The following is a 26,332-nucleotide window of genomic DNA, read 5'->3' on the forward strand; positions in this document are numbered from 1 at the left end:
CAGAGACCCCACCTTTAAATACACAACACAACGCAGAAACAGACAATCAGGATAAGAACACTTTTCAATAAGAGACTTTTTCACAAGTAACTTCATTCACCAGTCTGTAAAATGTTTGTTCAGTGTACACATATGCAGTTAATCCTGACCTCATTTAAGTTTATTTTTTCTTTTGTGAAGAAAACTTTCACATGCTGGCAATAAATTGTGCCCTGGCTCTTGAATATTTGGTCATGAATTTGAGCGACTGCCATGTGCTTCAAGCAGGATGAAATAAAAAAAGACCTCCCTGTTCAGGAATTGCAGCATAAACGAACCAAACTTTGTGTATGTATGAATCAACAACAAGGGAGTTCACTTTAAAAACGTTTAATATCAAGACAGCAAGCATACAAAACAACTTGAAGTTCAATCCAGCAACACTTTTACAGTGCAAAGTCGAAGAATTACAAACTTCCTTTCAGTCATCAGACGGAGCGAGAGAAATTTATCAGAGTATAAATACAGTCTCGTGTCTGTTAATAAATATAAACATTCACAATGTTGATAAATTACAGAAAATAAACCGTTTCTGTTAATAAGTTAAAAATAATAGTATTTCTACCGTTTTATTTTGGTCAAGTCATCTTAATGCAAATTGCAAAGCCAGAAAAAAAAAAAAGCCAATAACACCATCTTTTTTTTAGTCAGTACCTTAACATTTCAGATATCTGAAGAAATTTTGAGAGCACGTGCCTTCACAACATAATTACTAATAAATAATAATACAGTTAATTCATTTTTGTGAAATTAAAGGATTTCTTTATATATATATTTATTTGTTTTACATTTTTTGGTAAAAAATAGGATAGAGGAGAAAAGTAATTCTTCCTATTTGTCAGTTGAATGATTCCCATGGAAGCAGAAAAAAAAAATGTATTGGTTAAAGTTCTGTCAAAAATGAATATCAGGAAGCAGAAAAGATGCTGTGTAGAAACCGTGCACAAAAAAAAAAAAAAAAGAAATTGTGTAAATAATGCTATTATTAAACTGTATTTCAGTGCATGTTTTTGTGTACATACAGTATATTACATGTTATAAGACTGGCTATTTCGAATATCAGCGTTAGCAAGTTGTGTTTAGGTTCATCTAACTCCAAAATTGTGCTACTCTACTTCGACCTCATGCTGCGTTCACAAATACGGCGATTTTATCGCTGCACTATAAAGTCGTCAGTAGGCGTTCCTGCTTTGGGTTGCCATAGTAATAATGTTTCTTATTGACATTGGCACTTTAAGCGATCTGGAGAGAGGTTTGACATGTGTGTGTGTGTGTGTGTATATATATATATATATATATATATATATATATATATATTACACACACACACATCAATGTGTCTATGCATCATATACGAGATAAAAAGCGCGTTCTAGCGTGCGTGTTAACGGGCTTCACTCTAATTGGTCACTGCACCGAGTCGCATCATATCACTGAAAACGAACTATCGCTTTGACTCTGAGTCGCTATATGTGTGAACGTAGCATAAGGCTTAACGTATGATTATGTAAGTAAAAATTGGTACAAAAAAAAAATAAAGGAAGGAAAAAAAAATCAAAACCGTCCCTCGTACGCATTTACACACATTTCATCCATCCGTCCATCCCCAGGTTTACCTCACATGTCATTCACGCTCTTATTATTCAACTGTTTTCATGAATTTCACTCAAATTACACTCAAGACTTGGCATGATGTCTTTTTTTTTTAAATAAAAGTTAATATACACGTGATGAAGTGCTTCTGCGATTCTTTCACAGAAAATATGTTGCTCACATTTGTTATATTTCAAGTATGTCGTTTCCATAAAACAACGAAAATAATTAATGTTAATTAATAATGCACACTGTTGCAGTTTGAAATAACTGCATGACAGGCTTATTTGGACAGATTTGCTTCTTTTTTTTTCACCCGACACATCACATTTTCTTCCAGTTGTCAGAGTTTATCGAATGGGATGAAATCGGCAAGAAGAAAATGACTCAAAGGCTCGTGCGTTTTCACGTGATCTAGTCATATCAGGTGCTGTAGCAAAAATATACTCAAAAAAAGCAGGCTGCTGTCGAGGGTGCAATGATAAGACAAAAAGCTTCATCAATCTGCGGCGTCGGCATCTGCATTCCCACCCCACCCCAGCCCCCACCCCATAGTCAACAAACAGGATGTGCTTCAAATGGCGATTCTCACAAGAGTCTCCCAAGTACTTATTTAACGGAGGAAGAGGGCAATGATACCTCTATGACCTTCTATCTGAGGTATTCCTCTTCTGAAAGGCTGCCTGTGCTCTCGTCCTCACTTCCCTCCAGCTCCGGCAGATCTCCCCACAGCAGCAGATTCACTCCTAATAGAGGAAGAGACGAGCAAGAACAAGAAACCCTCAGAAGTTTGGCACCTGTGTATTTTATCAGGCTCAAAAACGGCTGAATGCAAATAAAGCACAAGTTCTTAAAGCAATAAAGGAAACCCATTTGGGCAGTGAGTTAAGGTAATGCTCATGCACGCTGCATATAACAGACTTTCAGTCCACGTGGTTGTGATGCAAATCTTAAATTTGCATGAGAGAAATGCTGAACAGTAGATACTGCTGTGCTGCCAGACACCAGCTGTACCTCACGTTCTTCTCCGTGAATGATGCCATTTGTGACGAGCCCAAGACTACGGGTGCTTCTCATTTCTTAAATCTGTGATAAAGCTTCACTTTATCACAAAACATACACAGAACGGCAATTACTACGCAATCAAATGTTACCGCTTCAGCCAGAGCGAGATTCGTCTGACTTCTTCATTTAGCAATTAACTGTATTTTAATTTTTTTTATGCAAGGGTTTTTATTAAACACAATTTAAAAGAAACATTATTGATTTGGGTTTCTTACAATAATAATAGCACTTTTAGTGATTTGTTTTTGGCTTGATATATTTGATCCACAAGTCTCCGTTTTCACAGTTACACTGAGATTTCCTTAAAGAAGGACAAGGAGTGATTTTCAGGTCATGTAGGATGTAGGATTGAGGAGTCAAGGAGACTTCAAGAGTGTTTGGGAAGCCTGTGTTTGATTATATCATTTGAATGTGCGCTCACGCGCTCTCTCACGCACTGTCTGTATTTCCTTTTTTTTCCCTTAACTCCAGTTTAGATCAATTTTAATACATTCTAAAAGAAAACCTATGAGATCAATTCCACAGATCAGCCACAACATTAAAACCGCCTGCCTATTTTTGTGAAGGTCGCCCCACATCCCTTTTCAAAGTCAACTTCAAGAACTAAGTGTTCACATGCTGATTAATATACCCCAACCCCATGACAGGTAATCCATGTGGTTTTAATGTTATGACTCATCTTTTGTATATCAAATGTAGAATTTTTCCCGAGACCCCAAACCTGATGCGTCCAGTCTGTTAATGGTGGAAACAGCTTCACTGTTGAACATCCAGAAGTGGCCGTTGTTACAGGAGAGCAGGCAGGGTTTGCACGGAGCCACTACATGATACCCCACAACATTTCCACTGAAGGTACAAGTAAAAAATAAATAAATAAATAAATCCAGAAATAAGAAACAATTTAAAAAAAATGCACAATGCTGCCTAGAAGCAGACTCTGACAAATAAGTTAGAATTCAATTGTTATTCATTCATTTACACACAACTGCTTCTTGTGCAACACCGTAGTTTAAAGGACACTTCAGAATTACTGGCACCCTTAAAGAAAGTGAATTATTCACTTAACTGAAAAGATATGCTCATTAAAATGAATGTGTTACATACCACTTCAAGCAAGCGATGTCTCTTAATTTGCATTTACAGCTTTCTGTCGAATAGCAGCCTGCAACAAAATCGACGGTCCTGCGAAAGAAAGAGAGAAAGAAAATAATACATAGCAGCAATCATTTATCATAGTAAGGAGAAATAAAAAACACATTTAGTTGATTGTTAGTTGACAGAAAGAAGAACATTGTTCCCCCCCATATCTGCCACAATATTGTAAATTAACAACTTTGATGGAAGCTTTAAGCTCTGCCAATTTGCCACAATCCCATCATGTCAAATATCATGGACAAGCTTTATATAATACACACACACACACACACACACACACACACACACACACACATAGATATAGATAGACTGTCAAAGTGTGTATCAGTGTTATACCTTTTCTAATGCAAACCATATTAATCACACTTCCTTGGGTAAAAAGCATAATGTTGTATTTTTAAATCATTTTCCCCTAAGATAAATGTCCTATATTCAGAACTAAAAGAAAATCTATATTCCAGGATGAACATTGCATTCAGGAGACTTCACGTGCCACATTATGGTGTCAGTGGAGACTTTGTTAAACAGTAAAAATAAAAAAAACTTTCTGGAAGAAGTTTTGATGCAAAGAAAATACTAGAAAATGGTTTTATTCACCTGTAGTGTCTCAGCTTAAATAAAAAAAATTAAGATGTTAAAGACAGAGTCAGAACAGGCTTTAGTGACAACAATAAAAAAAATAATAATAATAAGCTATGATGATTATTACTCATTATTATTAAATAGATATAACGAGCAGTCAGGATCCTTTCTCACCTGTTTGGAGGCATGTCAGTGGAGAACAGCTCGATTTCTGTATCAGCTAAAAGCACAGCTTTCATTCCCCTTGTACACAGAAGGCTATCGCAGTAAATGCAGTTCACTTGAGCAACACATTTATTCTTAAAATTGGACGTAGACATCGTAGAGCTCGAACAAACAAACAAACAAACCCTGCAGATCGGATCAATGAGAAACTGCTCACTTCCTTTTAAAAACCTACCGTTACCTGCTTGCGGCTGTTTAAACCGGATGTTAGCTAACGTTAGTTACCTAGCTTTAGATTTTGCGCTCTGATATTAAATAAACTAAGATGGATCTTACAGAAAGATTCCTAGATGACCTGTTTGACAGGTCTACAAAGCTAAAACGCCGTATTTATACATTACAACACAAGACATCCAGCTAGCAAAACATGTCTAATGACAATAACAAAGCTCGCTAGTACATTAACAGTCGAGCTGTAACAACATAACGGATGCTTGCTGCTTTGTTTTTTGTTCGTTTTTATAAGACATGAGATTTAAATAAATATAAATTAAATATACGATTAAAACGCTGAACTACAAAGAGGATGATATAGCGAGGTAGGCTAAGCTAGCCTAAACAAACATATGCACTTCCGGAAACATTTTCAAAAACGAGGCATTCTGGACTCTGATTGGATAAAAACGAGCACGTGATCAATGATCTCGGACAGCTCAAAACAGCCCTGTTTGCGATTTGTATCCTGTCTAATTACGTGCTGTTTTTGTTTACTAATATTCCGTTCACACACTGTGCCCAAATGTGTTGTGAATATAATACATTAATTAGTACAACTCGTATTTATATTATGTTATAGAAATTCAAAATGGCGTCCATGAAGGAGTTTATATGCACTATGTAGTGCACGTGTGTAGGCGATAAGGATCCAATTGGGATTCAGCCTCTGTAGCGGATTTGTCGGATTTTAGTCCACTTCCGCTTCAGGCGACCAATGGAAATAAAGAGGGGGTTGGGCTTGTAATATTTCCACGAAAAAGGGCGGGGTTAGAGCTGGGAAAAAAAAAGAAAAAACTCAGATAACTCACTCCACCGCATCTCGAGAAAGAATTTTGGATCAAATTGAGTTGGAACGAGATGCATTAGACTTAGAGGAATGGAAATTACCTCTCAAGGTAACTCTTTGGTTTGTTTGTTTGGCTGTTTGTTTGTTGTATTAGACTCCTAAATTCAGATGTGTGTGTAACAGTATTTATAGGAGTGCAGTTAAAATGTTAGAACAAAAAAAGTGAGGAAACAAAGTGGCCGAATGGAGACGTGTGTGTGAGCTCGTGTGTGTGTGTGTGTGTGTGTGTGTGTGTGTGTGTGTGTGTGTGTAGGACACATCTGGTGGACGCATTACTGCTCAACTCTATAGTCCTACAGATGTATATAACCGTAATAAAGGAGTACACTTGGCTTGCATAAGAGTTATTTATTTATTAACTTCCCTATTTAAACAGTAGAAAACTACTGAAATCATTTGTCCTATGCATGCATGCATGTAGGTATGCAGGTATGTATGTATGCATGTATGTATGCATGTGATACACGTTTGCTACGTGAATAATATTGATAAAGCAGTGCACAGGCCGTGCACGTGCCTTTAAAGAAACATTCAAATAAAACCTATCATTTTTAAAGCACGTGCTGTTCGAGTTGATGTAGTGGGGAAAACGAACATGCATGCTCACATCTTGCCCTTTCTATAAAATCTTGCATGTATATTATAGTCTGTATTGGAGGTTCATTCTGTTGTTTGTTTGTTTGTTCAAGGTTACATTGTTCTGCTTCCAAAAGAGCAGTATTTAAACCAAGCCCTGCACTTTTCCGGATACATCTCCAGCCTTTTGCTTTTTTAAGACGCGCGTTTTGTGCAGAAAGGCGTGTGCGCAAAAGCAAACTAAAACTTTTGGATCTCCTCACATCAGCTTGAGCAGTCAGGAGGGAATGAAAGTCTGCTCCGTTCCTCTCCCGGTTTTCGGAGGCGCACTTGGAGAGCGCAGTGCGGGAGGAAGCGCGTAATGCAGCGCGTAATGCGGGCAGCTCGAGCTTCTATATGAAATAATCATTTCTCCGTTTCCACTACTGCACACCTAACAGCCTATTGGATATCTCAATAACACACAGACGGTGGAAACGGTCGTTTTTTTATTATTTTATTTTTATTATTATTTGTATTCTTGTTATCCTTCTTTTTTTGTTTGCGCATTTTTGACCATCATGACGTCTCCGGCGAAATTCCGCAAAGACAAGGAGATTATAGCCGAATATGAAACTCAAGTAAAAGGTAAGTGTGAACCACATCTGTTAGTTTATATGATCCTCTTCTGTAGGCTAGTGATAACATATTATTTGGCCATAAACAGCTTTTTATTAATAAGTATATATTTGGGTTTTCTTTTCCTCTCCACAGCTACTTAAAATCAAGCTTTTATAGACCCTAAAATCCTAAATCACATAACGATGAAATTGTATCCTTGTTGCTTTATAGCTGAAAAACATATCATATTATGTATATTGTGCAGGTGGGTTAATAATAATAAGCTTAAAAGCAATGCATAGGCTGTGGCATAGATGCAATGCATAGATAGATAGATGTGCCATATATATCAATGACGATCAGCCGAATTCTCTCCTCGATTGCAATGCAGTTGCGTTAGAAGCCCATTTTCTTTCATCCATAGACTGTAGATTTGTGTATTTATTATGCGCTTGCATGTATACGCGTATGGCGAGTATGGATACGCGTATTATGCGTATTATGGCTATAGGTGCGATAGGTACCCTGTGTGCACGAGGCAGGGCGTTTTCTTTTACCCTACACCTCTTCACACTACAGTAAATGTGTGATTCTGTCGATTTTTCTCCCTCTGCTGTTAAAATCAGGAATTCGTGTCCTAATCAATACCAGCCGCATTTTAAACGCAAGGCGAAAAACACCATCGTTTACTTCTATAGAATCTTCTATACATCTATAGATCTTCCATTAAAAACAACTATATGTTCAATAAAACTGTTCATTCCTGCACCACGTCTGTTATCCTGCCTTTCTAAGGTAAAAGCTAACCAGTAATGCCTCCCCCTCCTCTCCTCAGCTATCCAGATGTGATAGCCTCCACATCTGGATTCACAATTAAACCTGTTATTGGATGTACAGGAGTCGTTAAGTGAGCCTTTTTTTTATGACGCAAGGGCTTAATAATAATATGATCCTCGTAGAGTAATCATTATCATAGGCGTATGATCAACTGGCAGCTTTTATATATTTCTGATAGCCGGTGCATTATTCTATTGTTCATGATCGATGGGATGTAAAGATCTCATAACTCTCAAAGAGCAGGTTTTTTTTTTTTTTAAAGATATTGGATTGTTAGACTTTGAGATTACAGCAGGATTTTAAGATTATTACTTGTCGCTCGGTTCAATGTGATCCAAATCAAATCTTGGACTGGTTCTATAATAGAATGTTGTCTTTCCTTGTCACAATTTGTAGGTTTACATGCCATCAAATGATATGTTAGTGATTTGGTTCAATGGCTCAGTCAGAGTAAAAAAAAAAAGCCTTCTTGTACACACCTCATCCGAACCAACCGATCTCGATCCGAATGATCTTTCGATCGGATTGAAAAGGGTGGTGTAGATATGAAATAATTCAGTAAGGTGGGGCATGTAAATTCACGTTGAATCTGATTTAATGTTGAAAACCGATTTAAAGAAATTCTTTGTGCAGTAGTGTGAACGTTCAAACAGACAGTTTTGCTAGGACTATATGTAATTGGATATTTGATTAAGATTGTAATATTTAGGGTACATTTTAAATGTTTTTTTGGAACCTGCAATTTAAATTTGGATTAAACGAATTCAGTTTGATCATAATGGAAGAGTGTGAACATACCTAATGAAACTGCACTAATGATACACCTGCGAGTAAAGAAAATGACTACATTCTGTTTACAACATCAAGCAACCCAATCCAGGTTCATGTTGTAAAAGGGGTCACACAAACAATCTCTTCAAAGTGATCTTATGTAGTGTGAATTTATTTCTGTCCATTAGGGTTTTTTGTTTTTATTTATTGAATTTATTCTACCCACTATTGTCACTACTGTATTTGTAGCTGTCTGGTGAGTTTTGTGGCTCTTGTATTGGTGGTTTTAAGACAAACATCATAGAGGTGACTCGCTGAGATATCGATCAAAAAATTCAGAACCTGACAAAAATTCAGACACTTTGACGTCAGGTTTTTTTTGGTCATCACCTTCTACATTCTCAAATTGCGACCAGCCGATTCTTTTAAGATGCTGAATTTTGTCTATACATCCAGGTTTAATTTTTCGAAACAGTAAGCGCTAAAGACGTGTATGTTTTTATTGAACCACCCAGACCCTGTTGCTTTCAAGAGATAATGGACAAATCCCCGAATTTATAAGGATTAACTCTGAAATAAATTTGGCTGCCTCAGTGTTTTGTTTTGCTTGGTCTTGCTTGTCTCAGTTTGTGGACTCGGGGGCTTCCAAAGTTCTGAACAGTGGAGCTGTGTAATCTCTGGCCAAGTGACACGCAGGGTGAAGCCGAGGTCATTCTATTCTTCTCAAGTGGAACACCGGGAGTCTGTAAAAAAAAGGAGCAACTTTCAGTTTGGTGTCATGAACTTGTTCACCTCGAAAACTGCACTGCAACATTGAACTGATGCGAGAGTAGAAGTAGAAAGTAGTAGGAGTACTTTATTAATCCTCAACTGGAAATTTGTTGTCACAAACACATTACTGTTTGACTCACAAGATACCATACAGAAAGAATCCATAATATCCGTACGAAATCTATTACAGGCTATCAGGTTTAAAAAAGGTTAGACACGTGCGATAAGCACGTGTAATACTGTGCGTATACACAAATGTACAGTAGTGGCAGTGTGTGTAAGAATGTACAGAAACACTATATGAAAATTTGTTGCAATATGAAGAAGTAGAAAGTGTGTCTGGGTCTGTAAAATCATTAGACCTGTCCATCATCTACAGTGTTTGTTTAGTTCCCAAACCTTATTGTTAACACGTAAAGTTGGATAGCACAACGAAAGAGAATAATATGGAGATTGTGCTGCTGGTACTCTTCACTAAAAGCTTTCATGCTTCATGCTCGAGAGGTTTAACAGCTATTATTTGTAGTTTGTATCAACGAAGGAATCTTTTTAATCCTCACAAGGGAAAATGGCACAGATCGTTACTGGTCTTTATTGAACTGTTAATCTCGGGTCAGCCTGAAATGAAACGAAATCTATTTTATTCAGTTGCCTGGGCTGAGGAAGACCCCATCATCTCGAAGCTTCATTTAAGACACGTGTGCTTTCTAATGGTTGTATGAATGTTATAGAAAGGGCGTATTGGTTTAAGGTGTTGAGCCTATGTCCATAAGTTTAGCAAGAGACAGAAGCCATTCAGAATATCAGAGTATTTATAAATCAGTAGGAGAGAAATATCAGGATCCACTGCTCCTTCGGAGATTTTACAGTAAGGAACCTATGCACAGTTTTCTCTCCCATAATGCAACAGGACTGATGTGGAAGAGCTAAGTGCTATAGGTTTCAAGTGTTGCTCCTTGTGGTCACTCTTGTTCACTGACACCTTAGTAACTTCTTGTAGGTTTGAACAAGAAAATAAATGATGCAGTTTGGTAAACTTGTGGATATCATGGGTCAAATAACGATGCCAAACGGCGGATTAAGTATGTACAGATTGTATCCGTACTGCACGTATACTGATCAGTATGACCAGTAGGTACGTATCAAATGCAGTAGTTACTGACTCGACTCGAACGGAGCAAGTACCAAGTGTCGAATGCAGCAGTTACTGAATCAAATATGGTAGTTACTGAATCAAATCTTTGGATCACGTACTGAATCGAATGAAGCATGTACTAAATTGAACGGAGTAAGGAATGCTTAAAGATCTTTTTTTCACTCCTACAGAAACATTACCACACACCGATTCTTTTCTCAGGATCCACATAGAGACGAGAGTGCACATTCAAACTGCAAACGGCCTGTGTTTTTATATACCATTAGAAACGTGCGTTGCGGAACGTGTCTTGAGTAAACAAAACCATTCTCTAGGGAATTAGTAAAAGGAACAGGAAGTAGCAATCGTGTGCATATCCCTTCACATGAGGAGAATAAAAGAGAAACCTGAGAAGACATGGGAACGCAAAGGGATTTCCCGCACAGTTTCGATGTTAATTGGTGAGCAACGCTAACTCTGTTTTTGCTGTGTTTGCAGATGCGGTAATGAGCTTAATCACAGTGGTACGGTGCGTGCTGAAGACATGCACGGTGCTCCGAATAAGCAGCTAGATTAGATATGTTTTATTAGTGCATTTCTGCATTCCTATTTGGCTTCATGCTCCTTAAAGCTATTCATGTTCTTTTGAAGAGAATAATCTTGTCTCGATACTGGGCCCCAGGTTTAAAATTCATGCTGTTTGCTCAAGAAATAGATTCTTCCATGTGAACGTTAACATTTCACCTCAGCGTGTGAGTGATGGATTTTCCCCATGTATTGATTTCTGAGACGATTTGCCTTCTTAGGCTTGTAACTGACCAGCAACATCAATAAGCGTTAAATCTTTGCCTTTCTGTTGCGTCTCCACTTTGAAACAGTAATCCTGTAGGTGATTGGAGATTTCACTAGTGAGCCAGGATTAGGTAACAGTTTCCAGTCTCTCCCGCCTTGGTGCAGCGGCTACATGCTTGCCTTCCGCTCTCCACTTCTTTTGGTCCAAGACATCATAAGGAGCCACGTTCGTCACTAACATATCTTCTATAATTATGTCACTCCAATTCTCTTTTTGAGTCTTCTGTGTGATTGGTGTGGTTGGTGAGTTGAATCAGAAAGGTGATGGACTGTTTGTATGCCACTCCAAACAGCACCACAGGGCAAAAAAGTCTTGGCTTTGAGGCGGATTGGCATCTTCTTATCGATTCATCCATGCTGCACTGGCACAAGCTCACATGGTGTCACCCCCTTAGTTTACAATGGACCAGTATCACATTGAAGTAGTGAAAATCTTTGTAGTTGTTAAAGTGGCACCTTAAAGGTGGGGTCTCCTTTGTTTGAAAGCCAATGTTGAGATTTGAAATCACCAAAACAAACACGCCCCTAACCCAAATGGGTCCTATCCCTGTTTTGATAGCTCCGCCCCACACATACACCAGACAAGTATAACCCAGACAAGTATGATGGAGGAACCTGCTGGGGCAGCTGACACAGGGTATATTTTTATCAATAAACAAACTCAATGAGTAATACTATGGTAATACAAATGTGTTTTTGTAGTACTGTGTGTTGTCCCGTGAAAGGTTTATCTCCGTTTCACGGGGAAGGAGACGGTCAACACCTAGAACCTGAGGCAGCGCTAATGTTAGAGGCAGAGGTCGTAACGTTGCTGCCGATAACATGGAAACAGAAGTCTTGGAGCGTGTGCGCATGTTTCAGGCACAAAGACTCGCAGTAACGCAAGTAAGTGTATTGATTGATTTAGTATTCTGAACTTTAATTGATAGAAAGCCGTATTCTGTTAGTCCTCCTACTTGCCTTATCGTAAGCCTTTCTTCGCTTTCTTTCTTTGTTTTTTCCACCATGTCAATATTCAAAACGCTTTCTGCTAATGTCAAACATGAGCAATGAACACACTTTCCGCCCATATTGACAAGACACGCCCCTTTCTGCTCATTGGCTACACGTTAGTTTTGTTTTTGTTTTGTTTGGCGACCAAACGCAGTTTTCTGAAGCATTTCTCAAACAACAGAGACCCCACCTTTAAGTTATAAAAGTAGAGCTCTCTGGGAAGAATAAACTGAGGAGTTAACTGAAGCAAGTTATTTTGATTTTTTGCTTAATTCTTTTTTCCACAGAATTTAGAAAATCCAAAAGTTGAATGTCTCTGGTCTCTCTGTCTCCGTGTCCTTGTAGCTGACGCTAGAAAATGTCCTGTCAATTTGTCACATGCTAACTCAAGTTATTGATGAGGTTTTAAAGGACTTATCTGGACTCTTATTGACAGGCAGATGCATGTTAGCATTTATTAGCTAGCATGCTGTTCTTTATAGGCTGTTAGCTAGCATGTTCTTTACAGGTACATTTCTGGACCTTACGAATAGGATGATAAAAACAGAAGTGTAAACGATACGTGTTAGTCTTATATAAATAAGCCGCACATGTCTATAAGCCGCAGGTGCCTACAGGTACATTGAAACAAATTAACTTTACACGGCTTGTAACAAAATAAATAGGCTTTAACTTTACACGGCTTGTAACAAAAATAAATAGGCTTTAACTTTACACGGCTTGTAACAAAATAAATAGGCTTTAACTTTACACGGCTTGTAACAAAAATAAATAGGCTTTAACTTTACACGGCTTGTAACAAAAATAAATAGGCTTTAACTTTACACGGCTTGTAACAAAAATAAATAGGCTTTAACTTTACACGGCTTGTAACAAAAATAAATAGGCTTTAACTTTACACGGCTTGTAACAAAAAATAAAAAATTAGCAGTAAACAGTAGCCTACCAAGAAAGTCATTGGTCACTATCTTCCTCCTCCTGTGCACTGAAACCACTGAAGTCGTCATCTTCGGTGTTGGAGTTAAAGGTAGGGTCTCCGATGTTTTAAGAAATGCTTCAGAAAACTGAGTAGGACCGTGTTAATATAGGATCAGCTTTCCCGCGCTGGAGAGAACTGAAGGAGCGGGAAGTTGACAGCATATTCACAGATTCAAGTTTCCCGAGTCAATAACTCCTGAGCTAAACGCTGTTACTACACAAATAACTCCTCTTTTCTATCGTAGTAATGTAGAGAGGCAGCTACAACCGCGTTTTGTGTAGTAACAGCGTTTAGCTCAGGAGTTATTCCCAAAGCGTTGGAAAAAGTTGCGGCTTATAGTCCGGAAAATACGGTAGCTACTATATATACACAATCTGATACACAATGCTAACATGGTAGCTAGATGAGTTCAATGAGTGGGAGTGGCTAATTCCAGCAGAACAATAGGCATCGTTTCATCGATCTTTTAAATGTTTAACACATCAAAATGACATGTTTAGTTGTATTAGCAAACTTCACTCTTCTAGGAAGGCTTCTCACTAGATTTTGGAGAAGAACCACATGTACAGTGTGATGGTCAGGTGTGTTTGTTTCTTGATCACAGAGCCAGGGATTGTTACAGAAACTGGATTTGTTTTTCAGACCCTTTTTAAAATACCTCTCTGTTTTCAGAAAAAATCCATGTTTAATATTGCAGCTTTCAATTTTTTTTCATTTTGTAGCTACATATTACCCATGTCTCTTAGCATACACCTTGGGTTTTTCTTAATTCATTCATTAATTAATTTATTTAGAACTACTCAAGTTAGATCTTTTGAATCCTGAGCTGAATAGTTAAAAATCGACCCAATCATGTCTGCCAGCTCAGGGTTGACTTTGGTTTTCTTAAGAGCTGGCAAGAAATGATGGTAATGGAGTTGTGTAAAATAAAGCACATCAGACCCGCAGTAGCAGTAATACCAGGGAATATGATAAAGCCCTCTGGGTCATTGGAAAGATGCTAAAGAAAGCCAGGATACAGACAGGGACTCGTAAAGCAGTGGGACATGTAATGTATAAATGCCATAAAAATAAAAGCACAAGGAATGATGCAAGGGGGATTTTGCAAGGAATACTATGTACTGGCTAGAAGAATGTGTTGTTTTCTTTTCTTTCCTACAGAATGATTTCAAACGCTTTCTCATACCGGTATATTTTCTTACATGCAGCTTAATAAAAACACAGACAGCGGAAAGAAAACGTCAAAGTGCTAGTGCGGTTGTTTGAAGCATTGGTGTGTTTTTTTGTGGAAACAGAGATGTAGCAAAAGTAGCAATTATTTCACGATTTTGCCATCTCGCACCTTTTACATTAGCGACAGTATCCTCACATCTTTCCCACTGGAATATGAGGTTAATTAACACATGCCTTCTGCTCCACTGAGTCCCCAAGCAAACCTGGACAGTAGACAGTTCACAGAAAGGAAGTGATTATTGCCATTCGCACACTCTGTGTGACCAGTTTCCTGGTGTTCATTGCGGGAAGCAGCGACACAGTATTCAGACTGCGGGGATCTGCTGATAGAGACATCAAGGGCAGGCGGGACGAGGGATGGAAGCTTTTGCTTGGGTAGCGGAGTCCATGCATCACTACGCATAATTAATAGTACATAAGGCATGTCCTCAGCAGACAGGCAATGGCACAGCAATTAGTCGGTGTTGAGTCGAAAACGCACCCGAAGAGACACCTGAACAAGTGAATGCTAAATATTGCATGTTACTAGTAGTCACAGCTCAAACCACACATGACCTATTAATCAGTGTGGGTCAACGACCAGGCAGCCATTTGGGTTTATGGCTCACCATCAGCCATTGTTTACTCACACACTGCATCCCCAGGAACAAATCGTTAAGGTTCCCCTAATCTCTTTGTGCTAGATTTAATACAACCTAATGGCTGTGGCAGAATTAGTGCAGACTCGCATCGATCGGGGAAAGCTGCAGCAGCCAAGCCATGAGAGCGTGTTTTGCTGCAGTGCTCTAACCGAGAGCTATGTGTTTGTGCTATAGGAGAAAATGCTGACTGTGTCGAAAACAGTAGTCCGAAGGAAGGATGTTTTGTTTAAGTCTGAGAGGAAGAACAAGAGACAACGCTGGTAGCACGTGTCCTGTCGCTATAGTTTAGTATATCTCCACGTTGGAAACTTCACCCAGACCATCTGCATCTCCTTTCGGAAGGCCGGCTTGTTGGGAGGTGGCCTTGGAAGTCTGGAGATTAAAAAAAATAAAATAAATGAGCGCATTCAGATTTGAGATTGACTGCTTATTTAAAAGACAAGTATGTATCTAAATATGGTCAACACTTGGTCAGCATTGTGTATCACTCATTCTTGGACCAAGATTTTTGCATTTTATCCTGTCTAGTCCTGTTGTTTGGTTGGCCAGATACTTTACTACTGCCTACAAGTGGCAACTAAAACAATGCAGAAAAGTATAGTAAGTTAGTTGGCTTGTTCCCGGCATTAATATGAACACACATTAGCATATAAATTACTGAGCAGTAGATGACTCGGAAGAGTGCTAAACCAAGTCAGGCCAGTGTTTAGGTTTAATCTGTTGTGTTGCGGCAAACATTGTCCAGTTAAAGATTTTGGGCAAATCCTTGTTGATGTTATCTCATCCTGTTCATTTGGTATCTATAATCCAGTTCAGATATTGAGGCAAAACTAAAGGACAAAGCTTCAAACACTCCATTGGTTAATTAGCTGCATCTTTGATTTACGTGCTCACTAGTTTGGAACAAAAAAAAGGAAAAGGTTTGAAAAGAGCGAAAGTTGTCTGCTGCCTCAGCATAATTTGCAGAAAGTGTCGACAATCAGCTTTCTGTTCTGTCGATTGTCGTTCGCTCATCTTCAATCCAGACGTTTATTAAACGGCTATGCAGTGTAGCAGAACGCTCTGAATAATTGGAAGACAATTTCCATACAGTAGGAGCTTACACTGCCATGCTGACTCAGAAAATGATAAAAGAGAAGCTGGCGGCAAAAGAAAAAGATGGAGGAAGGGGTATGATAAGCCTATCTCTCCACCATCTGTCAGAAAATCTCTACTTTTCCAGTTTCCATTTAAAACCCTCGGTGCAGAGCCTTCTCTCAACAATTCGGCAACAATTTAATCAGCATCCAAGATTTTTCTTCCCCATCTCAGTGATGGACAGTGTGGGCTTTAGTAATAAAATTCTGCAGTCAGTCTATGCTGAATTCCCTGCAGTATCACTTGCTAGCAGTCTTGAGGCAAGGTAAAGTCATCAAGCTCTCTCACGGCTCCCTGCCAAGGCAAAGGGGAAGAGGGGGGCAACTGGAGGCGGTGGAAGGGAATGCAATTTACATCTCTGTCGTCCAAATCTTAACTGGAGTTACATTTTAGCGGGCTTTTCATCCTCATCTTCTTCAAGGTTGTAGCTTTATTGGAAACGTTTGCAGTTGGCAAACAGAAAAGGAAAAGAAAGTTCTCAGTCTATTCACAATCATTGTCGGGGGCAGCTTGAGAAGTCAGTAGACGTTACGCAATTCCTAAGATGACAGAGGTTGAAGTTCAAGATTGTAGAATTGGTAACAGTTGTTCCAGCAGTCTTGACTGGACTAGATAGTCATATTTCGAACATCACCTTTGTGTGGGTTTTATAGTCTGTCCACTTCCTCTTTATGAAGTCTCCATTTTCAGGTAGGGAGTAGCTGCAGGCAATTTTTCGAGACAGCAGATGTTATGCTGATACGTTTTGGGATACACAGTTGCTACTGATATGATCACATCTTTGTTTGGTTTTATAACAGGATACCATTTTAATTTTCTACAAATTAGATGCATCTCGTTCTTTATGAGATTATTTAATGGAATCTTCTATAAAACGGTGGTTATTATTAAACTATTATTATCCCATGTATAAATCTCATCCACAGTGTTATATTGGTAAAAAAAAAAAATTCAGTATTTTAAAAAGGGAACTTTTTTTTTTTTTTTTTTTTTTTTGCTTCTCCCTGAGTATGGAAACATTCCAAGACACTCTAGTTTCTTTGGTCCTTCACTGAAACCAACCTGATACCAGGTATTTACTGTTTTCCAGTATCTGCTTCTGTTAGCTAGAGGCAAGTTCTTGTTATTTTAGCTGAGGTATAGCCAACACTATTTTGGCCAAATGTATGAGGACACCTGACAATCACAGCCACACATTCCAAATTTATTTCCTTTTTGCTCTTCTAATAAACTCCACGCTGCTGGATTCTAAATGAAGTTTGACGAGATTGCTTGGTGTACAGTGGGGTTGAGGTCAGCTTCTTCTAGAGTTCTTCTCCAGTTTAGGAAAATGTCTTTACGGAGCTACTCTTGCACAGATAGATCTTCAGACTGACGGCAGAAGATTGGCCAAGGGTCGCCCAACAAGATGTCTGACTGACGCGTAAAAATATAAAGTCGACGTCTCTACAAAAGCAGGCCATAGTTTTAAGAAAGTTCTGCAAATTAATAAGTCTATCCTATGAATCCAGCATTTAGCTGATCCTCATAAGCGCTCATGGTCACAGCTGTAAACACCACGGATTCCTTCTTCTATGAGGAAAGTATAGAGGCACTAAGGGTTTTTTTTTCTCCAGGAGAACCATATACACGTCTTCCGAAAACCTGTAGAAACCCACCACAGATAACGACTTCAAAACTTTTTTGTGCCATAAGTATAAGCAATTCAGGCCACTTTTTGAAGCTACAGCTACACCTATTATAAAAAAATTGTTAAAATTAAAGGTAAGTGTTGGTAGGATATGTGGGATTACAGTATGGCTTGTGTATGTGCTTTTCTTTTCTAGTTCATTGTACCCTAACCATAGATGATTTCTGGATTTTATTTATTTATTTGGTTGGTGTAATGGCGTGGTATACATTGTCCAGACAATTCTTACCCCTTATATGTGAATCAGACATAATCATTAAAGACTTCATCTGGAAACATTATATAACAGATGTCCAAATAGTACTTCTATTACAAATGACAATACCCAGCCAGTCATCGATCGGGCACTGAGATCTTTCAGACTTTCCTAAAACTCCTTGTATTCCTTATGAAGGCAGGAACCACAACTCAAAATCAAGATTGCTTCAATGTAAATGAACCTCTTAGTCGGTTTAATGGTATTTGCATACTGCCACCGGCTACATTCCTGCACTTTTGTGTTTAAGTTAAATGCAAAGCTGGACTGTTAGCTCTGAGCTGTGTCCATTTTCAGCTCCATAACTCTTATTTTCTCAAGGGACCAGATGAGCCATAGTCTCTGATTTCTGTAGTTGGTGGGAAAGTGCTGCACTTAAAGTCGAATTTCTGTTCAGCTGTTTTTGATTCTGCAGTTTTCTTAATGCTGTAAAACGTTTTCTAGTGCTCTGAATTCTTAAAATTGCAACCTAAACATAGTGAGTTAAATAAACTAAAAGGCTCTTTAGGCCATGTCCTGTGTACGAAGCGGTCTTCAAAACCACTTCCTCCAAAAACATTTTCTCAGGCTTAACAGGTTGCTATGTAAACTGTTGTATGCAAAAATGAAACTTAAGCTTTGGTCAAACATTAGTCATATCTCCCTCTTTTTATTTATTTATATCTAAAAAAAATTTTTAAATGGTACCCCTAATGTAATATTCTGTGTATCAATAACCCTTTGTATCTCCTAGATGTAACACACTCCCTGCCTCACATATTTCCTTAAAGGTAATATCCAAGGTTTAGTCATAGAATTTGTTTATTTATTTTTTACTTAATTTATTTATTTTTTGTTATGGTGATTCTGAAAACCCCCCTTGAATAGTGTAGCAGGTCTGAGTTCTACCCCTCAGGTTAGAACGCTTCCTGTTTTTCCTACTATGATCTTATGCACGTCTCTGGACACAGAATCCTTTTCAAAGAAGTCCCTTTACATAAAAGTTACCGCCGAATAAAATGAGAAAAGACGTGGGGGGAAAAGCAAACGTAGTGTGTGACTGTTTCATTCCATTCTATTTGCTCTTTGCACTTAAGACAGATCGTATGTGACGACAGCACCTGGCCTGAGACCTGTGAGAATACGCAACCTGAGGATCTCGCACTTTCCTTCACTTTTTCTGTTGAACTGCACCATGTACAAGCCTAACAATGGGAGCATTGTGGAGAACCAAAGGACCAAAACGATCTCTGTTCTCCATTGTTCTTTTCTTTCTTTCTTTCACCGCTCCTTCCTCCTTTTTTCCCTCTCCACTCGCCTTGTTTGTAGTCAGGGTGCAATATGACACATTTACTTTGGAATGGTTGAGCTTCAGTCTGGACAATTGTAACCACATGATCTTTAACATGAAGCTGTCCACACAATTAAGTATTTGACACTTCAGTCAGGGCTTAAAAAACCCGGATTATTTGTTTTTATTTGTTTTTACATGTTAATACATATTTCCAATTGCAATGAATACTTCATATTACACGTACGCAATCTTTTCAAATCGTTCACATCGAGTCGTACAATCATAACTACTACCACACAGGATGTTTATGTTGATATAAGAACCTACAGAAAACAAAATTCAGGGCTATAAAAAGCCCTGACGTGCTTTAGCAAAAGCATATTCGTATCCGTCATTAACTGGGCAATAAATGGAGAATAAAGGGCAGGAGTTCCTCTAAATAAACATAGTCTAAATGAAAAACAATTGCATCTACTGTATTGGATATCGGAGCAGTCCCAGGGGCGAGGGAGGAAACAGATTTGTTCTTTGTGTTAAGCCCGGTTTGTTTCCTGTCTCTGTTTCTTCAGCCGCTTGATTGTAGTCACTGACCAGTGTGTGGCCTTTTGGCCCGCTGCCTTTGAATTCAAAGGATTTCTGATTCAGAGGAAAATAAAAAGCAGGATTTACAGTATTGCCATTGTGACTGTGATCTGTTTTGCTCATCTTATCATTCCAACTGGTCTGCAGGCTAGAAAGTGGAAAAACACAGACCAAAATCTATGAAAGACTAAGGATTTGGCTGCTTTTCCCAAAATAACAGCTGTAACCAAAAGCATTGTCTATTTTGATTCTTGAAAAAATGATTCTAAAGCCTTTATATGTTCCGGGGTTTGTAGCCATATTACACTGCTATATGTAATCTAATCGAAAATGGAATTGAACCCGACTGTATTCTCATTAATATACACTTTGGCTTGTCTCTGCCAGATGTGAATGCAGTTGGATAGTGAATATAGTTAATATGGCATTTTTGGCAAACGGCATATGGCAATCTATATCATTTATCGGTACTGTATGTAAAAATATATATAAACATTGCAAAAAGTTTTTTTCTGTTCCACTGAAACACTGGCATATCAAACATTTGACTGTACTGACGATTTGCAAATACACATACCAGCATGTTTTAGAGAGATGGAAAGAAACCAGAGGACCCTGAGAAAACCTTCTCAAGTGCATTGAGAAAATAAAAAATTCCACATTCTGTAACCCGAATCCTGGAGCTGTGAGACTTCCAGATATAACTAAATGTGATAAAAGTGGACACTGGAATATTAGGTTGGAATATTCACATGTTTAAGTTGGATCGATTTTTAGGTGTTGCAGAAGATTTGCACAACCTTTGACAGATTAATCCCCGTTGTCTTTTTTAACTTCCTACCATGTGGTGTAAACTGATAACCAGAGGACCAGTGGAAACAGCCAATTACATGCCAAACAACAACAAACCAGATTATATCCGTATGTACAGTTAAGTAATGCTAAGTAATCTTTCACCCACCTGAAGGTCATTTCCTGTTATAAGGCTATGAGTTTCTTGCACTAGCGATTATCTCTGAACCATTAGCACAAAATGCGACAGTTAGGTGTTGAATATCAGCAGGGTTTTCTGTAAAAAAGGGAAATCATTTTCATAAGGCAAGCTGCATGCCACAGCTTTGATTGAATCACATGTGTGGTAATGCTGTTTTAATGAAGTCGTTTATCACATATTCCCATTGGCTTGCTTTTATTATGCAGGATTTTTTTTTTCCTTGTATGTGCAGATCTGCAGTGTGCTCTCACTTGCGCGCTTTCTCTCTCTCTATCTCTCCATTTGTTAACGCCAAGCTAACACTGCTGATGTGCTAACTGACACAACTGGAAGCTTTCCCAATTTATTAAATTGTACCTATGGTGTTTTGTTTCTTTTCTCTCCACACTCACACATGGCTCACTATGTAGCTTGAATGCAAATAATGCTATAGTGCAGTGCAGACTTGATTTAGCGTAATCACCACCTCATGTTGTAAACTGTTGTTTCCTTTAATCACCATTATCTCTATAACAGCATTGCAAATTGTGCTATATGCTTCCTCAGCTAATCTGTTCTCACAATTTGCTGTCAAATCTAAAAACCCAGCCCGGTCTTATAAAGTTTGATTTGCATCTCAATGCCTGAGAGACGACATGATCTATGTTGCTTGGCAATTCTGGTGCAATTAGCATCAAGATATTGATTAATCTGAGCAGTACAAATCAAATAATCAGCTGGAGTGAACTGAAATGAGCACTGTGATCAGATATAAACACTGCTATATCTTTTATTTTTATATAAAACGACACTTGTACTATTGACAAATCAGTTGCAGTTGTCCGGTCACTTTGCTCTTTTTCGTCCTCCTTCTTGAAATAATTCTCAACTTTAGATTGATATTCTTCTTCATTTTTTTCCACTCCTATTGAAACAGACAAGTAAGCAGTAGCAGCATTGTGCGATTAGCTAGGCAGCCTAGAAACTACCATGAAAGCTAGCGTGTGCTAGCACTTTCTTAGCAGCAAGAAAATAAATGGATAGGTTCTATATTTCATCTTTGTAAGCTGTGTAGCTGTGTTTCTGATCTGTACTATTTTAAAATATATTCAGTCTAGTCTAAATGATCTAGTATATTAAAATACACAAAATTTAAGACCGTGAAACCTATTTCTAGACACATTTTACTATTTTATGCTTTTTGTTGTATTACCAGATTTCTTAGCTAATTTTAAGTATTAATCTCTGGGGGAAAAAAAGCAAAATGATCTGCCATTAGAGTCAAATATAAAGTTTAAATATAGATAGGAGTGTGCCTAAAATAATCTTCGAATTAGACTTAAGATCTCACTTGTGTATCTGCTTCAGTGTGTTCAACTGTACAACTGTCTTAGCTTAATTTCAGGTGTTTTAGACATAGATATCACTAGGATATGTTAAATAAACAGATATTCCATTTTTCATTTACTTCTCAAATTCTCTTGGTTCTTTGCTCACAAGCACAGTAATGAACCCTGTGTGGGTTTCTTTTTCTTTTTCTTATTTTTTAAATACATCGAGAGTCCTGTGAAGAGCTGTGGGAGCTTCCTGCGCTCTGTAGAAGACGACGGCTCAAACCGCCTCAGGCTTTCAAATCACTCAAACCAGATGTCCTTTCGTTGCTCAGACATATCCTATAATTCCAATATGGCACCAACATGCCAGTCAGGCTAATGACTGGGGTCAGTAGCTGCTGGTCTCCATACTGAGAGCCAAATATGTAACCTGTAAAGTTTGTGCTTCTTCAGGACTTGTTTTGTGTAACATTTTTCTGTAAAAGGCAATGTAGAAAAGTGGATTATCAGGGCTTTGGTAGACTTTCTGTGCACACAAACGTCTACAGGCGTTAACCAGTTAACCTCAGAGGAAAGTTGGCATGTATGCAATAAAACACAACTTGGCACTACCTGAAGTATTTTATTTCCTTATTACAAAAGATGCTAAATTATCTGGCAATGGAATAAGAGCATAAAAATAAGAAAATACACCTAGAATTAAGCGGAATCATTTTAGAATCGGAAAACGCCAGGAAGTAATTTTTTGTTGATATTTCAGGCTGTACTTGTTCTAGAATCAGATCTGATCTGTTGAATTTCCTGGAACAGCAGTTTCTTATTTAGACACTTGACTAGATCTGGATTTTGTTAGTCGTTTCGTTAAAATGAGACCCATCACCTGGAACTACACTGAATCAAAGAGCAGTTATGCAGCACACACCTTTAACACCCTTGGAAGGTGTTCGGTTTAACAAAAGCAAAGAATATAATGATACCTTTTAGGCTGCATACTTGTGGGTCTTGTGGTCAATCCTGTTCTCTTAACTTTCTTTTCAAAAGATGAATGGGGTGTGTGTGTTTGTGTATATGTGTGTGTGTGTTTATGTGTGTGTTGTCAGATACTGTACACAAGACACCAGGTGCTGCCTGTTTAAGCATGTCCAGAGGCTGCGAGCTCTCAGTTAAACCTGTGACAGCAGTTTGTGCGCGCTGCCCAGAGCAGATGTGCAAGCACCGCAATAATCGCTAATTTCAGACAAAACCCATTATGGTTTCTGACATCTCTTGCAAAAACAGTCTGCTGGTGAAGAAACCGTTTGATACACTACGGTACAATACACAGCATGCAGTCAACCCATCTGTAACACTGTTATCTCAACAGGGTCTTGGGGTGTGTATTTGCACTTCAAAAAGTATTCAGTGTCCTTTTTTTCCCTTCAAACCTTCCAGAAGCGGAGAAGATTTTAGTAGAACGAAACCAGGCTAAACATATAAACTCTCCAAAAACCTGTAACTACAGCTTGGCAACATACATGTTCTCATACATTGTATTCACTGGTCATCTGTACTGTTTGTGATTTGTTTGTTTGTCAAGTCTTTATTATTTATTAGCTTGCTATAATTATTCAGCCTACTGATGAGCCAGAAAAACTATATAGAGAGTAAACCAACTGAAACCAATCTGAATGAAATTCCAAACCAATCAAGTGAGAAATAAAACCTAAAGATAATGATTAATTTTATTGTTTTTTATAGTATATTCGTTGCCTGTCAAGGCGAACTTTTGAAAACTTGATGTGCCATAAAGACATGCTGTGATTGACAAAATTCTGTGAAATCACTCTTGCTTGTTAGAATTTATGTGAGTTCTGCTTGGGTTCAAACACATTCCTCATTCCTGTTATCTGGTGGCATCCAACTTCAAACCATCACCCGTAAGATCCTTAACATCTACCATTCGACACGACGTGCTGAAACAACCGCTTGATTTGTAGGCTGCCATGTGTTTCTGATGAATAATCATCTGTCGCAGTACAAAGCAGAACGCAGCTTGAACCAGACAAGGTTGTTCTACTAATAGTGTCATAAACGCTGAATGATTTATTGTGTATGAAACAGCACTTTGGCTGCCTAATAATGATGATTGGTAGAGAGGAAAAAGGAGGTCAATGGTGCTGGATTGTGTGCGTTTGCTGCCTTTTTGTCATTGCGAGTTTGTTCTTGCTATTGATTCATCGGCAGACGCTGAGCTGAGGACGGTTTGCAGTGTACAACCAGGCCTCAAAAATATTTACACATTTGTGTCCATTCCTTTTTCTACTTGTTTAGATATGCTTCCATCTTCATCTGGATTCATTTGAAAAGCCAAAGTATTCTGTCTTATTGAGACTTTTTCGCTTCCAAGTGGAAACCTCTGAAAACACCATTTATACTTTTAGTATGGACTGAGAAAAGTGAAATCTACAGAAACAATTATGTATTTTAGGTACATGACCCATTCAACTTAACACAAGCAAGATGGTGGCCAAGGTTGTTGCCTGATAGCACTGTTTAAAGATTTTCTCTTTTAACCGGTACATACACTACATCCTCTATCTATACACTACATATTTTCCCCTATAAAAAGCCACTGCGCTAGCAGCGTCTCCCTATGTCATCAGTACAGTTAGAAAATACACTACTAATCAATAAATTAGCAGCAGAATCGCTAAACTCATTGCTAGCATTTTAATCTAAAGAACTAAACAGAAAAGACACTGAATAGCGTTAACCCACCTAACAACAAGGGAACTCTGACTGGGACTACTGAATTTGTTTTCTTTGACATCAATAATGCACTGCTTTTTTAAAAAACTAAGAAAATGTCTCTGAAGAGACATTTGTTATACAGAGAGGGTGTGTGTTTGTTGAAGTGTGTGTAAGATCAGAAAGCACATTTACAGTTTCTGTACAACAATGTGGGGGGAACATCAATATAGGCAGCAGGCCAAGGCGAAGCTTTCAATTTTCGTCTCTTGTCACAGGCACCTCCATATTCCCGGGCCACTATGGGGAAAATATAACCCAGTGCTCATTAGAGCATCCTAGTGCCATAAGCTAAACACCGGCTCCTACATGAAGGACTTGATGGCTGGGGTCTTTTGACTTCTCTTGCTAAGAGCAAGATGACTTCTCTTCCTCAGACTTTTGGTTGGTGGAGTGAAGCTCGCATTCTTTATTTTGGCAAGACTTCGGTCTTCACTAGGCATCTGTGATGACTCAAAACCCTGTATCATAAGTACTGTGGAATGTCCCTCACTGCCTCAATCTTATTTATACAGCTTCAAGTAGCGCTCGGGTCTCAGACACCTCGTCTTCCACCGTCCTCCCAGTCATGAGAGAGAGGAAAGGGTGTGGTGGCTCAGCCATTGTCTTTCTACAATGCACCAGTGAACCGGCTGGCCCGAGAGCATGTATCCAGAGTATCAGAATAGCTGAGGTTGTTCGTCCATGCTTTGCGTAATGCCATGATCACAATGCTGCCCTCCTCCTTTTTTTTCCCTTTGTGGTTCACAGTGTCAGGAGGCTCCCTGTGCTTACGTTAGTGCGGTCAGCATGCCACTCGAATGAATACACACTGCATCAATAAAGCTCTTTTTCTCCAGGAGCTCTGCTCATGCTGTGGCGACTTATTGTTTAAAAGACCCATTCGAAGAGTGACAACCTCTGACCTCGAATTCCCACCCCCCACCACACCGCTCCAACCCCTCCGGAGCATCATGCCTGCCAGAGTTACTTCCATGGCAACCGGGAAATTCTGTTCAGTGTTCCAAACGCCTGCCCGTGCATCATGAAGGTGATTGGCCCGTCAGCGTATGTCCTCACAGGCTGCCAGGGTTCTGTATTCTCTCTAGCTTTACGTGTAGTTTGTGAAATGCCAGCCATCACATGGCACACTGTACCCTTCCCCCATTCACTTTGCTACCAAAAGCCAAAACTTCCTCTGGTGGTCTGAC

At 38.7% G+C, this 26,332-nt stretch overlaps 2 protein-coding genes across 3 annotated transcripts in view; one reads left to right on the top strand and one right to left on the bottom strand.

Annotated features, from left to right (window-relative positions):
• Positions 1 to 353: 353 nt before the first annotated feature.
• Positions 354 to 5,233, bottom strand: fam72a (family with sequence similarity 72 member A). Its single transcript, XM_060858483.1, has 4 exons — positions 4,609 to 5,233; positions 3,802 to 3,879; positions 3,419 to 3,543; positions 354 to 2,378 (listed from the first exon to the last, which is right to left on the bottom strand). The coding sequence occupies exons 1-4, from the start codon at positions 4,752 to 4,754 to the stop codon at positions 2,284 to 2,286; spliced, it is 444 nt and encodes a 147-aa protein (XP_060714466.1). The 5' UTR covers positions 4,755 to 5,233; the 3' UTR covers positions 354 to 2,283.
• A 430-nt stretch (positions 5,234 to 5,663) lies between these two features.
• The window catches only part of srgap2 (SLIT-ROBO Rho GTPase activating protein 2), a 91,097-nt gene continuing 70,428 nt past the window's right edge, over positions 5,664 to 26,332 (top strand). For both annotated transcript variants that reach the window (XM_060857785.1, XM_060857786.1), the window contains exons 1-2: positions 5,664 to 5,771; positions 6,412 to 6,925. In XM_060857785.1, coding sequence (XP_060713768.1) covers positions 6,859 to 6,925 — 67 coding nt within the window. In that variant the 5' untranslated portion in view covers positions 5,664 to 5,771; positions 6,412 to 6,858. The remainder of the gene's footprint in view (positions 5,772 to 6,411; positions 6,926 to 26,332) is intronic.

This window comes from Tachysurus vachellii, chromosome 22, assembly GCF_030014155.1.
Source record: "Tachysurus vachellii isolate PV-2020 chromosome 22, HZAU_Pvac_v1, whole genome shotgun sequence".
NCBI lineage: Eukaryota > Metazoa > Chordata > Actinopteri > Siluriformes > Bagridae > Tachysurus > Tachysurus vachellii.